Genomic DNA, 12,615 nt, shown 5'->3' with positions numbered 1-12,615 from the left:
TAAATAACTTTAAAATTTCACTACAGGATGAACCGCTCAATACATTTGTGAACCTAGGAGAGTGCAAGGAGTTAGAAAAATATTCGATCAAATGTCTTCACGAGCATTGCTCATTCAAAGCGGTAAATTCCCGTGGCGAAATTGTAGGAGTAAACATCAATGGTGTAGTCAACAGACCGGTAAGATCTTATGTCGAATTCGTTTTTTGCGGTTTCGATCAACAACAACATTATACTTATTATGCAGCACACGGAAGACTCAGCGTGTTGTTTGGCACCAATTAAAATTAAAAAGTTGTCAAATGCCATATAAAAAAACAGCTGGGTGTAGTTTCGTTTGTTTTCCAACTGTAGAAACGATGTAGTACCACCGCAAAAATGAATCCGACATTATTTACATGTTATAAACTGCTAATGGTTTAAGTCGTGTTTTCTATTTCAGACAGTCACAGACGAACCTCCACAAAAACTGGCCGATGGATGCGAGCATCCAAAGTTCAGATTGATCATGGCTCTGATGGACTACGTGGACGATCATTTCAATATTTTTGACTTATACCAAGACGTCGATAGGATGTTGGATATCAAAATAATGTCAGTAGACAATCGCTATCGTGGATTGGGGATTGCTGGCAAGCTTACTGATCGAACGATGCAATGTGTGAAAGAGAGAAACATCAAATTAGTGCATGTTCTGTGTAGTAGTCATTTCTCAGCTCGTGTGATGGAGAAAATAGGCTTCCAGGAGGTTTATAAGCTACCGTACCGAGATTACTTGGTTAATGGAGAACAGGTCTTTGATCCAGAAGAACCGCATACAGCGGCTAGAATTCTGGTGAAAAAGTTTGAGTAAAATGCTAGTCCATTTTGCATACTCATATATGTATAACTGTTATCATTGGTACATTGTCATTAGAATGTCACACCAAAACTGCAGAAACATGATTTTTTTTTGTTTTACTTTTTGAAGCACAAATTTGGTGTAATGCACATGTGATCTTTTTTTTTCGAATTTTATTCAAACCAACTCGCAGCAACTTGATTCAAGTAGCTTAAAGAAGTTTGCGCGAACTAGGCTATAGGTAGGCCGGTGGGAAGAAGTCGCAAAAAGCATTTATAAATTTAATGCCCTAAAAATATTTTTTAATTCCGTAGCTAAGCATTTATTCACTCAAGTTCATAACCGTCAATTATTATCTTGTGACAGGCTAAAAAAGTAAATCAAAAAAGCAGTACTATAACTATACGTTGTATTGTCAAAATTGTTGTGATAGCACATTTAAAATAAGTCATCATAATTTTACCAATGTGTCATGAAACGTACTAAATAATTCGAAATATGTCGCAGATATTTTCTATGTAAGCATTTTGATCAGAAGCACAATAATTGTGAAATAAATAAATTGCCTTATATTGAAGGGCTATAGCAAGTCGCACTTACGTTGCTTTTTGATGATACATGACGGTGTATAATACGATGACAGTTCGAGAAAGCCTACATTTGCAGTTTTTGAATTTACTCTTCTGTAGTTGTATGATGTCCGTGCTTGAAAAGTTAGAAACCCGTAGAGTAAAATTTCAGGATGAATGACGGCTTCGGTAGTCTGTTCTAATGAATTTAGAATATTAATAAATGAGGCCGTCACGTGTTCTGTATAAGTTTGGAAATAAAAAATGTATTATGAATTAAGTGGGGGTTACATTTCACAACGTGTTGAAATTGTGACGTATGTCGAGAAACGAGAACATTAACATTAAAAACTAATTTCATTCATAAATTTGAAATTTATTTTAAAATACCATCATTCGCTACTGAACAGAAAAGTCTCTTCAAGTTCTCTAATTATACACATATTTACATGCTGCTAGTGGAGCTAAATATATTTTTTTCACCACAGCGTCTCTTTGTTCAATTGTGCTTTCATTCGCTCAATTTGGGCATCATTACCGCGACTTTCAGCTTCGGCACGGACTTCTGCATGCATGACTGCACTTTTTCGAGATATTTCATCTAATTGGTCCCGGTTAAAAGTGAAGGATTTGCTGCATGAACGAAAATATGATCATCATAACATTCATCAACTATACCAGAAACTTTTACTTAATAGCAATCATTTGTATGGAAACACCTATCAGCATAAAAATTAAACAAATCAACATAATCTTCCAATTACTGACTTTCTCGATTCCTTTAATTCCGTAGTAGGACTTTGGATCAGCGTCATGATATTTTGTTGTATCCGGTTGCCATGACCTAAAAGAACACAAAAATAGACCAACGTAAGCGCAGCATTATTCAATTACCGTCGATGTGTGCATCGGCTGTAACGGAAAATCTCTGTTTCCTAGGATATCGGCAGTTGCCATCAGATAATTGGATAACCATTGAACCGAAATTAATTTCAATTAAAGCATTCGTGTGGTATGGTACTGCATCACTTTAGTGGAAAGTATGGTTCGTGATATAACGACGTTCGATATTAGCAGTCGATATTTTCGACACTTTGCATAATTTTCAATTTTTGATGTATAAAAAGCAAAGCTAAGCACTAGTATAATCAATAAACATAAACGGATTATAGTCGTTATGGTTTAACGATAACCCATACAGTCGTGACTATATCCTGAACTAGTTGTTAGGTTATGTTGAAGGCTGGTAAAGGCTTTTGCTTTTTCTAGCCTTCAATCGGTAAAGATATGGTAGATGATCCAGTAATGGAGGGTCTAAGCACCAGTGTTTTTTAAAAACGAAAATATCAATATTTATATCGCAAATATCAAACCCATTTTTCTTTGGTGTTATAGAAAATATCATAAACTGTCATGTGCAATTACAGTTTGTATATGTTTTTAACAAATTAAGTATGGAAAATGAATAATTGTTTATCAATCTTATGTTCCAGTTATGGAGGCAATGTTCCTATAATAGTGGAAACTGTGCCAGTAATAGTGGAAGTTGATTATTTCATAGGCTGCAGCAAATGAATAACGATTTAGTTGTTTTTATACTCTAAGGTAGCATTCCAAACATCTTCTTCCACCGTGGGCAATCGTCTAGCATGAGCTGTGATAAGTATTCGTTTTGAATTTAATAGTGAAAAAGTTTTGAGATAAAAACAAACTAGTTCTTTTGCTCCAGATGATGCTTCGCAATGCTAGAAGGATCTTTTCCGGTAGTTTTACCCCACTCTACTTTTGATCTTTGTGTCTGCTCAATTTTGTTCTTCAAATCAAGAGACACTTTACGAGCGCTTGTATGAATCAAAAAATACGAATATTATAATGAAAATATAAAAAAAAAAACAAACAGGTCATGTAACAATTGTTTAAATAGTCCAAATCAGAGAAAATCATCAGTAAATAATCATTGTACTGTATCACATTAGCGCTTGGAAAGCTTTGAAGTTTGAAGAAGCTCAAGTTTGTCCTTCTGCATCTCATCAACTTTCAGCTGTTCTCTCATCTCTTTTCTCTGTTATATATCCTTGCGTTTCGGCGGTAACTACCACTGGTGTAAGGTGAAATAAAAACTTACCTAGAATATCAAAATGTAAGAATAACGGTAACTGGACTGTATTGTGTGAACCAGAGTTAGATTTACACACGAAAGTAGTTCGCGTACCACATTTTGTTTATATCTGCTGAGTTAAAACCTGAGGTTAGGTTAGCTGGATGTTAGCTGGAGCACTACCACTATTACTGGAACAGCGGTACTTAAATTGTTCCTATAGTGGAGTTTTACTTTATTCAGTATTTTGATGATTATTTGTGATTTGATTGATTATGGTAAGAAAAATAGTTAAGAACAGACAGTCTGCGAAGACTGTTGCCACAGGAATCGTGTTTACATTGATATTTCAAGCTACGAAAATTCACTGTTGCGTTACAAATTTCGTACCACTGCGTCCATTTATTTGAATTATTGTGGTATGCCCCGGTTTGCTGTACTGCGCTTCAAGCTTGTCTACCACTTATTGAGGAATTGATAGACGGTGAGTTATAGCGAGATAGGTGCCAATCGGGAATTACTTGTTTTATGAAACTAGTTACCCTGACTGGCAGTGCAGACCAGATTTCCTTGGGTTCTAAGGAGCCCTTATTGAAGTACTGAAGTCTGAGTCTAATCAGTGCTCAGCAATTGAAGAGCAAATGTTCCGAGGTTTCGTTTTCTCTGTTGCAGAAGCGACAAATATCATCTTGGGTGAAACCAATATGATGACGTTTGCTCGGACAGTGACCAGTTATTAGGCTAGTGAATATACTGAGATCGTTCTTATTGAGACTCAGCAACTTTTGAGAAATTTTTGTGATTGGTGTTATAAATCTTTTTGATTGGTTGAGATTTCACTGCCTTTCAATTGGCTGCAATCTCTCGTTGTTCCAATTTCTTTGGCTCAGCCTTCAGGACACAGTCTGAGATACCACAAAACGGTTCTGGACCAATGAAGGTTCATCTGCAACTTCATTGCCCTCTATTCCGCAGTGACCAGGAATCCAGGAAAAATTTACAGAATTCAACTGACTCATCTGTTGTAAAAGGCAAATGCAGTCCCAGACAATTCTAGGCATGCACTTGTAGGCTTTTAGGGCCGAAAGTGCCGCTTGACTGTCCGAGAAAATGCAGATTTTGGTGTGTTTATACTTCCTTTTCGAGCAGATATTTGCAAATTCTACAATGGCGGCTATTTCAGTCTGGAAGAATGTTGGCCAGTTTCTCATAGCTACTGATATTTTTGTTCTAGGACTGTACACTCCCGCCCCTGTTACGACCCCCAGCGAGAGGGTTCATACACTGAGTATGGGATGTCGCAGTTGGATCTAGGTTCCATCAAATCATCAGCTTATGTGCTCTTTTCTTGGCCTCTAGTTGAACGTGTAGATTCAAAGGGAGTAGATGGAGACTAGCTTCTGATGCTTTGAAAGGTGTACTCCGCATTGCTCCGGTAGTGGCAATACAAGCTAGCCACTGAAGTTTATCGAGCTTCCTCGTTGCCGTGGTCTCCTTGGTTTTTGGCCACCATACTAACGAAGCGTAAGAAATTCGATACCTTACTATTGCGGTGTACACCCACATTACCATTTTTGGATTTACATTCCTGGTACAAACTTACACCCGATCAGACTCTTTACGCGTGACTTTTGCCGAGTCTGCTTCGCCGATCTATGTACTTCAATACGACAGGTTCAACCTGTCCAAGATTCCTTGAAAATATAATCCTAAGTTTTAATGTTGCTCGAACTAGACAGATGCGTACTTTCATTTTTATGTACAGCACATTCGAGTGCTATTTCCTTGTTTGGATATTTTTGTAAATGAACTTTGAAATTCGTTATATTACCTTTGCGAGGAACGTTTGTACGGCAGATTTTATATTCTGCAAACGTTGTGCTAGTTTTAACATGGTTTTCATGAAGTAGCTACACACTTCAGACATTTTTAAACGTTTATGATTTATACTTTCGTTAGAGAAATCGTCCTATATTATCGATAATCGATATTATTGCGGCGGTACATACCGAACATCGTATCAATAAAATGTATGCGATAAAAACGATATTATCGATCTCGTCCCAACCCTATTTGTAATTGCTATGTTTTCAGCAAAGAAACCTCATAAAACATGTTGTGGTTGACAAATGTTTTCAAAGATAAATAAGGGTTCTAAATATATACATTATTTGGAACCCCTCTCAAGCCTGGACCTCGGGCCCCCTAATCGTAAATTCGGCTCTGTGTATAAGAAAACCACCATAAAAAACCAACATTTCTCATTTTTCTCGTGCGAAAAGGTATATGTATTGTATAACCCCTGCTGCTTAGCCGCAAGGTTACAGAGTCCGCTTCGTCATGCGGATGGTCGAGGGTTCGAATCTTAGTAGAACCAGGCCATCCGATGTCAGAAAGGACTTAAACATGGGTTTATTCTCAGGCTCCCCACCAGTTACCTTTCCTTTACGCTGAATTCTACAATACCTTTGCGTGACTTCCTCTTAACAAAAACATAAGTCCCTCTTATTAATAAAACTGGCCAGAAGGACGCACGACGAAACTTCTCCAGGGAATTATAATTGGTGATATTTGGCAAGAGGAACGAGCATCGGTATAGTAGAACAGTAAGCGTGTAAAGGAAGAGTATCACATTACACACAAGCACTGATAAACAATAATAATAAGCATGCCATTTCTCAATAGCGGTATTGCTAATAATATAAGTGCGGGATACAGCAAACACCCGGGCATATCTCACAATAGATCTACGATTCTGGTCGCAGTGAGGAAGTCCATACAGGAAAAAAATAACCCCTTAATAGTCATATCTAGCTTATAGGATACTGAAACAACTCTCTACAATATGAATGGGTAAATGAATCACCTAAAGCAACGATTCTTGGGATGTACGCTAACACCCCCGGTAAGACTCAGATATAGGGCTCTATTCAAGAAGTCGAGTAGACTCAACTATATTCCAAATTAGACAAACCTACGGTCTAGTATGTCACAGATGAATTAATTTTATTTTATTAATTTTAGGGGCTCACACATCAGTTTCATCAGCTTCGTTCCTTTCAGATAACGCAAGATTCTCTTTGCTGCCGTCCAGTGCGCTTCCCCCGGATTACTGCTGAAGCTACTCACGGAGTTTACAGCATAAGCGATGTCGGGACGAGTGCACTGTGTCAGGAACTGCAGGCCATCCACTAATTCACGGAACGGAACGACAATCGTTGATTGCCGTCCACGGGCGTCGCCACTGGGTTGCAGTCAATCATTTTAAAACGTTTGAGTAGTTCATCAATGTAACGCTGTTGATCCAGCATTACTGCATCTTCAGCACGTGTGATCCGCATGCCCAAAATTTGTTCCGCTTCCCCAAGATCCTTCATGTGAAACTTCGCCATCTTTTCACGAATTCTACCCATCTCGGCCGGTTGGAGAACACCAGAAAATCGTCAACGTAAACAGCAACAATAATAATGCCATCATCACCGACTTTGTAATACACGCACGGATCGAAACTTGAGCGTTTCAAGCCAATCCGCTGCAATTTCGCATCAAGCTTGGCATTCCAGACCCGACTGGCCTGCTTTAGACTGTAAAGCGCCTTTCGTAAACGACAAACCTTTTTGGAATCCTTTTTGTCCACAAAACCTTCGGGTTGTTCCATATAAATTTCCTCGTCTGTCAAGTTGCCCTGAAGAAAAGCCGTCACTGCATCCATTTGGTAGATGCTAAGGTTCATTCGTGCAGCTAGGGCCAGCAGATAGCGAATACTGGCATATCTGAAGACTGGAGAATACGTCTCATTGTAGTCGACACCCTTTATCTGAGAGAAGCCCTTAATTACAAGCCGAGCTTTATAGCGCTGCACCGATCCGTCGGCATTTGTCTTCAACTTGTAAACCCATTTGCATTTCAGCGCCTTTCGTCCCGGAGGAAGTTTAGTTAGCTCCCAGGTTTTCTTGCTCTTCAAGGACTCGAACTCTTCTACCATCGCTTTCTGCCACGACTGTCCGTCGCCGCAGCCTATTGCCTCTTTGAATGACTGGGGTTCGTCGATTTCCTGTGGGCACGGAATGTTCTGAGGAAGAATACTGCAAGTCATCTCATAATCGGTATACTTGCCTGGAAGTGTGCGCTCCCTGCCACTGCGCCTGACCACATTGTGTGGATCCTCTTTTTGCGGAGGGAGCGCTGGTGCTGGAGAAGACATCGTTACCACAGTATCGTTTGCGCTGCCATAGTCGGTTTCACATTCGGTATCACCATACGTGCTGTCGAGATCCGACTCATCGTCGGTTTCGTGATTGTTACTGTTTGGTGTATCGGACGGAGGATTAATCACTTTTTGATCGACTGGACCACAGCTCTCTAACTGTATCCAATCCTTAACCAACTCGGCTGATTCGTTCAGAATCGGTGTTTCTGCTACCTCACTCAGGAAAACGACATCTCGGCTTACAATAACCTTCTTGGTCCTTGGAACATAAACTCGAAATCCTTTCGCTTGAACCGCATATCCGACAAAAATCCCTGATTCGGATTTTACATCCCATTTCTGCCTTTTGACTTTAGGCACATGACACATTACCTTTGCGCCAAATACTCGCAGCTCAGAAAGATCTGGTTGCTTGCCACCGAATGCTTCTTCTGGAGTCACAGTTAACCCCTTCGTCGGAGATCGGTTGATCAAAAATACAGCAGTCGCAACAGCTTCCGCCCAAAAAGCTTTGTCCATCTTAGCATCGAATAGCAGGCATCGCGCTTTTTCAACCACGGTTCGATTCATTCGCTCAGCGAGACCGTTTTGCTCCGGGTTGTAAGGAACCGTCATTTCGTGATGAATTCCTGAACTTCGCAAAAACCGTTCCATTTCTTGGTTCACGTATTCTAAGCCGTTGTCCGTCCGTAGTCGCTTGATATGTTTTTCGGTTTGATTCTCAGCATAAGCTTTGAAATCCTTAAAACAGTCCAGCACCTGCTTCTTTGACTTGAGGAAGTAGACAAACACCTTCCTACTAGCATCGTCGATGAACGTCAAAAAATATCTGCTTCCGCCTATCGATACGTTCTCCATCGGCCCACATAAATCCGAATGCACTAATTCAAGGATTTCACTTGCTCTAGTGCCCTTATTCTTAAATGGCTGACGATTCTGCTTCCCTTGTAGACATACAGTACACGTGGGAATGACTGCATCCCGGAATCGAATGCCACTAGCCAATTCACGTAGCTGCTTTAGGCTCTGTTGGTGCAGATGACCCATTCGCCGGTGCCAAAGAACCATGTCGTCTGTTTCCTTTGCCGTACACGAAACTTGCTGATTGGCCAAGCACAACTTGTAGAGGCCTTCTTCCTCCCTGCCAACAGCGACTAGTTCGTTGAATTTCGATCGAACTTCACAAGCGCCCTTCATGAAGACTACACGATATCCGCTGTTACAAATTTTGCTCACCGACATTAAATTGAGCGCTAAGTCTGGAATGCATAGGACATTAGCCATCATCAAATCGCACGAACAACCTTGCACATCTGCTACAACAACCAAAGATTCCGCATTGTTCGCTACGTTGATATGCTGCACCACCTCTTTGGCACAATTCAAAATGGCCTTGTTGTGGCACATGTGAGACGTTGCCCCCGAGTCAAAAATCCATTCCTCGTTCGCGCCAGACGACGCTTCACGGGCACTGAATGCAGCATGCTTGCCTGATGATTTCTTCTCCTTTTTGTCATTGGCCTCTCGCTTCTGACACTCCGACGCAAAATGCCCCAAACGTTTACATTTGAAGCACTTTATTGCGGCTTTCTCTTTCTGCTTTGTCTTAGGATGACTGTAGAATGCACCGTCACCGGAACTGGACTTTGTTACACTACTCATCTTCACGTCCTGGAGGATTTTGGCCTTAACTGCATCCGCGGTAATCTTGATCCCAGACGCCTCGAGGCCCATAATCATAGGCTCGTACATATCCGGTAGGCCCATCAGAAGAAGACTCGCCAACCACGTATCGTCGACCTTGAAGCCAACTTCAGAGAGCTTATGACTGGTCGACATCAGCTGACTTACGTACTCCTCCACAGAACTGCATTCAGACAGCCGGATACTGGTCAGTTTTCGCAATAAACCAATCCGTCTGGTCATCCCGTCATCCTGGAATGCGTTTTTCAAATTCTTCCATGCCACTTTTGCCGTTTCTGCACTTTGAACCAGACTGTAGTTTACTGGCTCGATGCTGAGGCAGATGGTGGCAAGTGCTCGAAGGGAACTACCATCCGCCGGATTGTCTTCATCCCGTGTAACAGCGTCCCAAGTTCCTTCTCGAATCAGGAGCATCTTGGTTGCAAACGCCCACGAGGTGTAATTTTCCCGTCCACGAAGACGTTCCGTCGCTGGTAACGTAATTCCACCCGCCGCAGAAAACCTGGAACCAGACCTTCCTCTGTCCTGTCCTCGATTAGCATTTCTGTTATTACCAACATCATCTTCAATTCCATTCAGCGACATTTTTGAAAATTATCTTGAGTTTCTTCAACTTCTCACAGCGAATAAGAAAAAAAAAAAATTTTCGCTCTTGTTACTTCAGTTGCTACGCAGATATAGGTCACTATGGAGCTAGCGTTGCTGGGCACATAACCTGATAGAAACACGTCTAGTTTGTAGCAACTATTAGAGTGAAGTGAAGTTTATTAAAAAATCAAATTCATAGCTTTCTACTAACAAATAACATAACACAAAAGGATACTTCTGGCGGTTTTTGCCAATGCAACTGGAATATAATATAATGTGCTAATGAAGCACGTGCGCTGAAAAAAAGTAAAGTTTACGATTTTCTGGCTCCATACCAGGCGGAACGTAATTTTGGGGGACCAAACTCAAAAGTGGCAGTAGTGTTTGCCATGCTAGCCATAAAAAATTGGCCACGTTCCGTTAACCCGTTTTGACTGAGCCCACACAATTGTGTAGGTGAAAATGATGGATAACAAAACCTAAATCGAATCAAGTCCTATATAAAAACTCTTGCTTGCTCCGGTTTTATTTTTCGTAGCAGCTGCGATGTTGACACTAGCGTTGTGAGCAATAAAACAATGAATAGGATGTCCAAAAAGCAAGAGAGGTTTTGATTAAGTCACCTTCTGCCTACGCAATTATATGGGCTCGGTCGGAAAGGGTCTAGGCTTTTAGCAAAAGACAAATTTTTTTAACGATGTAGGTAGAAGTTACAAAGTTGAGCCCATTCTTTATGAGATACGTAAACTGAGAATTCAAAGGTAAATAAGCATATCAGATTGACATTCTTCTCGATTCTACATTTTTCATTTAGATCAAAAATTATCTGATAACAAATGTTGTAGGTTACAACACATATTTGAAATTGGAGCTCACTATCGCAGTTTTGATCAACTCGCGCTTGATTGAAATGAAGGATGGAGAATTTTGTATTAAAAAACATTTCACTTACTGATATTGTGTCTGATGTCCAGCAGCACGGGCTTGCAAGAATAGCTCATGATCGTAACTGGCTCTTGCTTCTGGTTTACTTAGTACTTTATATGCATCCAGTAATTGAACAAAAGATTTTTCGTTAACCGTGCGTTTGTTGGTGTTTGTTTTAGTGTCTGGATGTAACTAGAAAAAAAACAACAACATATTTTAAAGACATCCTTTTGATGAAGGCTTCAAATCTACCAACCTCTTTAGAAAGTCTGATGAATGCGTCTCTAATTTCTTTCGATGTGCAAGATGGATTCAAATTTAGCACTTCATAATGATTTAAACGATGAGCATATCTAGCATATCGCAACAGCATAATTCCTTAGTTAAGGATTCTAAACAATTATTTTATTCACTTACCTTATTAATTGGATATTTGTAATATTCATACAGATACAATTTCTTGAAATATTCAGCATCTGTTTGCCGTTGAACCTTTCTATTTAAAGCGCAGCAAATGTTTTTGTTAATATACAGCTGATATGGTTTAAAAAAAAAAAAAAACACAACAAACGTATTTCTCTCTCTCTTCCTCCTTTATGGCGAGATGGCGAGCCACTTTACGGACTATCAGAGAGTATTGCTATTCGGACAGGTTCAATGTATTTTTCAGATTTTTCACTGATTCGCTTCACAGATGATTTTGACAGCAACATTCTATTAAAGTTGCATGCAAGGTTACCACATTTGATTCAACGATTGACAGAATATTGTTCAAAAGATCTGTAACTCCCCCGTTCCCAGGGATACCAGATGTGCAGATTGTTATTAATTTGCAGATTTTCCATTGTTTCTGCAAATTTTTGTCGGAGTCTTCTTATATTTGCCCAGATTTTCTCACAATCACTTTTTCCTGCGTGAGCGAATTTTTTTTCGAATTACGGATAGTTTTTTTTTCAGATTTCATGCAGATTTTTCCCGTTTTTCGAGCAGTTGCAGACATTTTTCAAAAACATCTGGCATCTTTGGTTTGCGTAGGAGCGAACAGCCTTATGCCTTGTTCAGACTACGCCGGATATCACCTGATATCGCCAGATGATATCGGATATCACCTCGAGCGTTCACACTTCAGTGAGCTGATATGATTTGATATTTGCTTTGGTAATTGAAAAGAGAAGAAAACAAAAACAGATCAAAGCTCGGCCGTGTTGCCAACTGCTGGAAATGTGGTTATTATTGGTTTTCGAACATGATATCCGCGATAGCATGTAGCCGAGGTGATATCAGTTGACAGCTCGATTGTATGGGATATCAGGTAATATCAAGGGGATGGCAGCCCTATCTAATGCCTTGTTCAGGCTACGCCGGATATCACCTGATATCGCCAGATGATATCGGATATCACCTCAAGCGTTCACATTAGAGTGAGCTGACATGATTTGACATTTGCTCTGGTGATTGAAAAGAGAAGAAAACAAAAACATGTCAGAGCTAAAACAAGACAACAAGAGCAATGGGATTAGGATAGAGATGTCAGCGAGTTGGCTCGCACCAACGTGAAATCTCATATGCAATTGTCAACATGTGCGGGATGAAAATAGCAAAAATATTTCCTTCCTTTTTTCACGCATGCAACGAAAAGTGCGAAATTTGTAGGGTTGCATCAAATGTCTGTTGGCAGT

The 12,615-nt window shown here is 40.2% G+C and overlaps 2 protein-coding genes across 5 annotated transcripts in view; one reads left to right on the top strand and one right to left on the bottom strand.

Annotated features, from left to right (window-relative positions):
* The window catches only part of LOC129730582 (arylalkylamine N-acetyltransferase 1-like), a 106,115-nt gene extending 104,680 nt beyond the window's left edge, over positions 1–1,435 (top strand). For all 4 annotated transcript variants that reach the window (XM_055690023.1, XM_055690024.1, XM_055690022.1 and 1 more), the window contains 2 exons: positions 27–179; positions 442–1,435. In XM_055690023.1, coding sequence (XP_055545998.1) covers positions 27–179; positions 442–852 — 564 coding nt within the window. In that variant the 3' untranslated portion in view covers positions 853–1,435. The remainder of the gene's footprint in view (positions 1–26; positions 180–441) is intronic.
* A 329-nt stretch (positions 1,436–1,764) lies between these two features.
* Positions 1,765–11,637, bottom strand: LOC129730584 (dnaJ-like protein 60). The gene is made up of 5 exons (XM_055690030.1): positions 11,354–11,637; positions 11,193–11,289; positions 10,962–11,128; positions 2,101–2,253; positions 1,765–2,042 (listed from the first exon to the last, which is right to left on the bottom strand). Exons 1-5 carry the CDS (start codon positions 11,410–11,412, stop codon positions 1,889–1,891), a joined length of 630 nt encoding a protein of 209 aa, XP_055546005.1. The 5' UTR covers positions 11,413–11,637; the 3' UTR covers positions 1,765–1,888.
* Positions 11,638–12,615: the final 978 nt, after the last annotated feature.

The sequence above is a fragment of the Wyeomyia smithii genome, chromosome 3, assembly GCF_029784165.1.
Source record: "Wyeomyia smithii strain HCP4-BCI-WySm-NY-G18 chromosome 3, ASM2978416v1, whole genome shotgun sequence".
Lineage (NCBI taxonomy): Eukaryota > Metazoa > Arthropoda > Insecta > Diptera > Culicidae > Wyeomyia > Wyeomyia smithii.
This window is presented reverse-complemented; position numbering and strand designations above follow the sequence as displayed.

Excerpts from the sequence above, each read along its gene's own strand:
- LOC129730584 (XM_055690030.1), bottom strand. The coding sequence starts at position 11,412 with ATGCTGAATATTTCAAGAAATTGTATCTGTATGAATATTACAAATATC. Across the intron at positions 11,290-11,353 it reads ACAAATATCCAATTAATAAG|ATATGCTCATCGTTTAAATC; the intron begins GTAAGTGAATAA and ends GCGATATGCTAG. Across the intron at positions 2,043-2,100 it reads ATACAAATGATTGCTATTAA|CAAATCCTTCACTTTTAACC; the intron begins GTAAAAGTTTCT and ends TCGTTCATGCAG.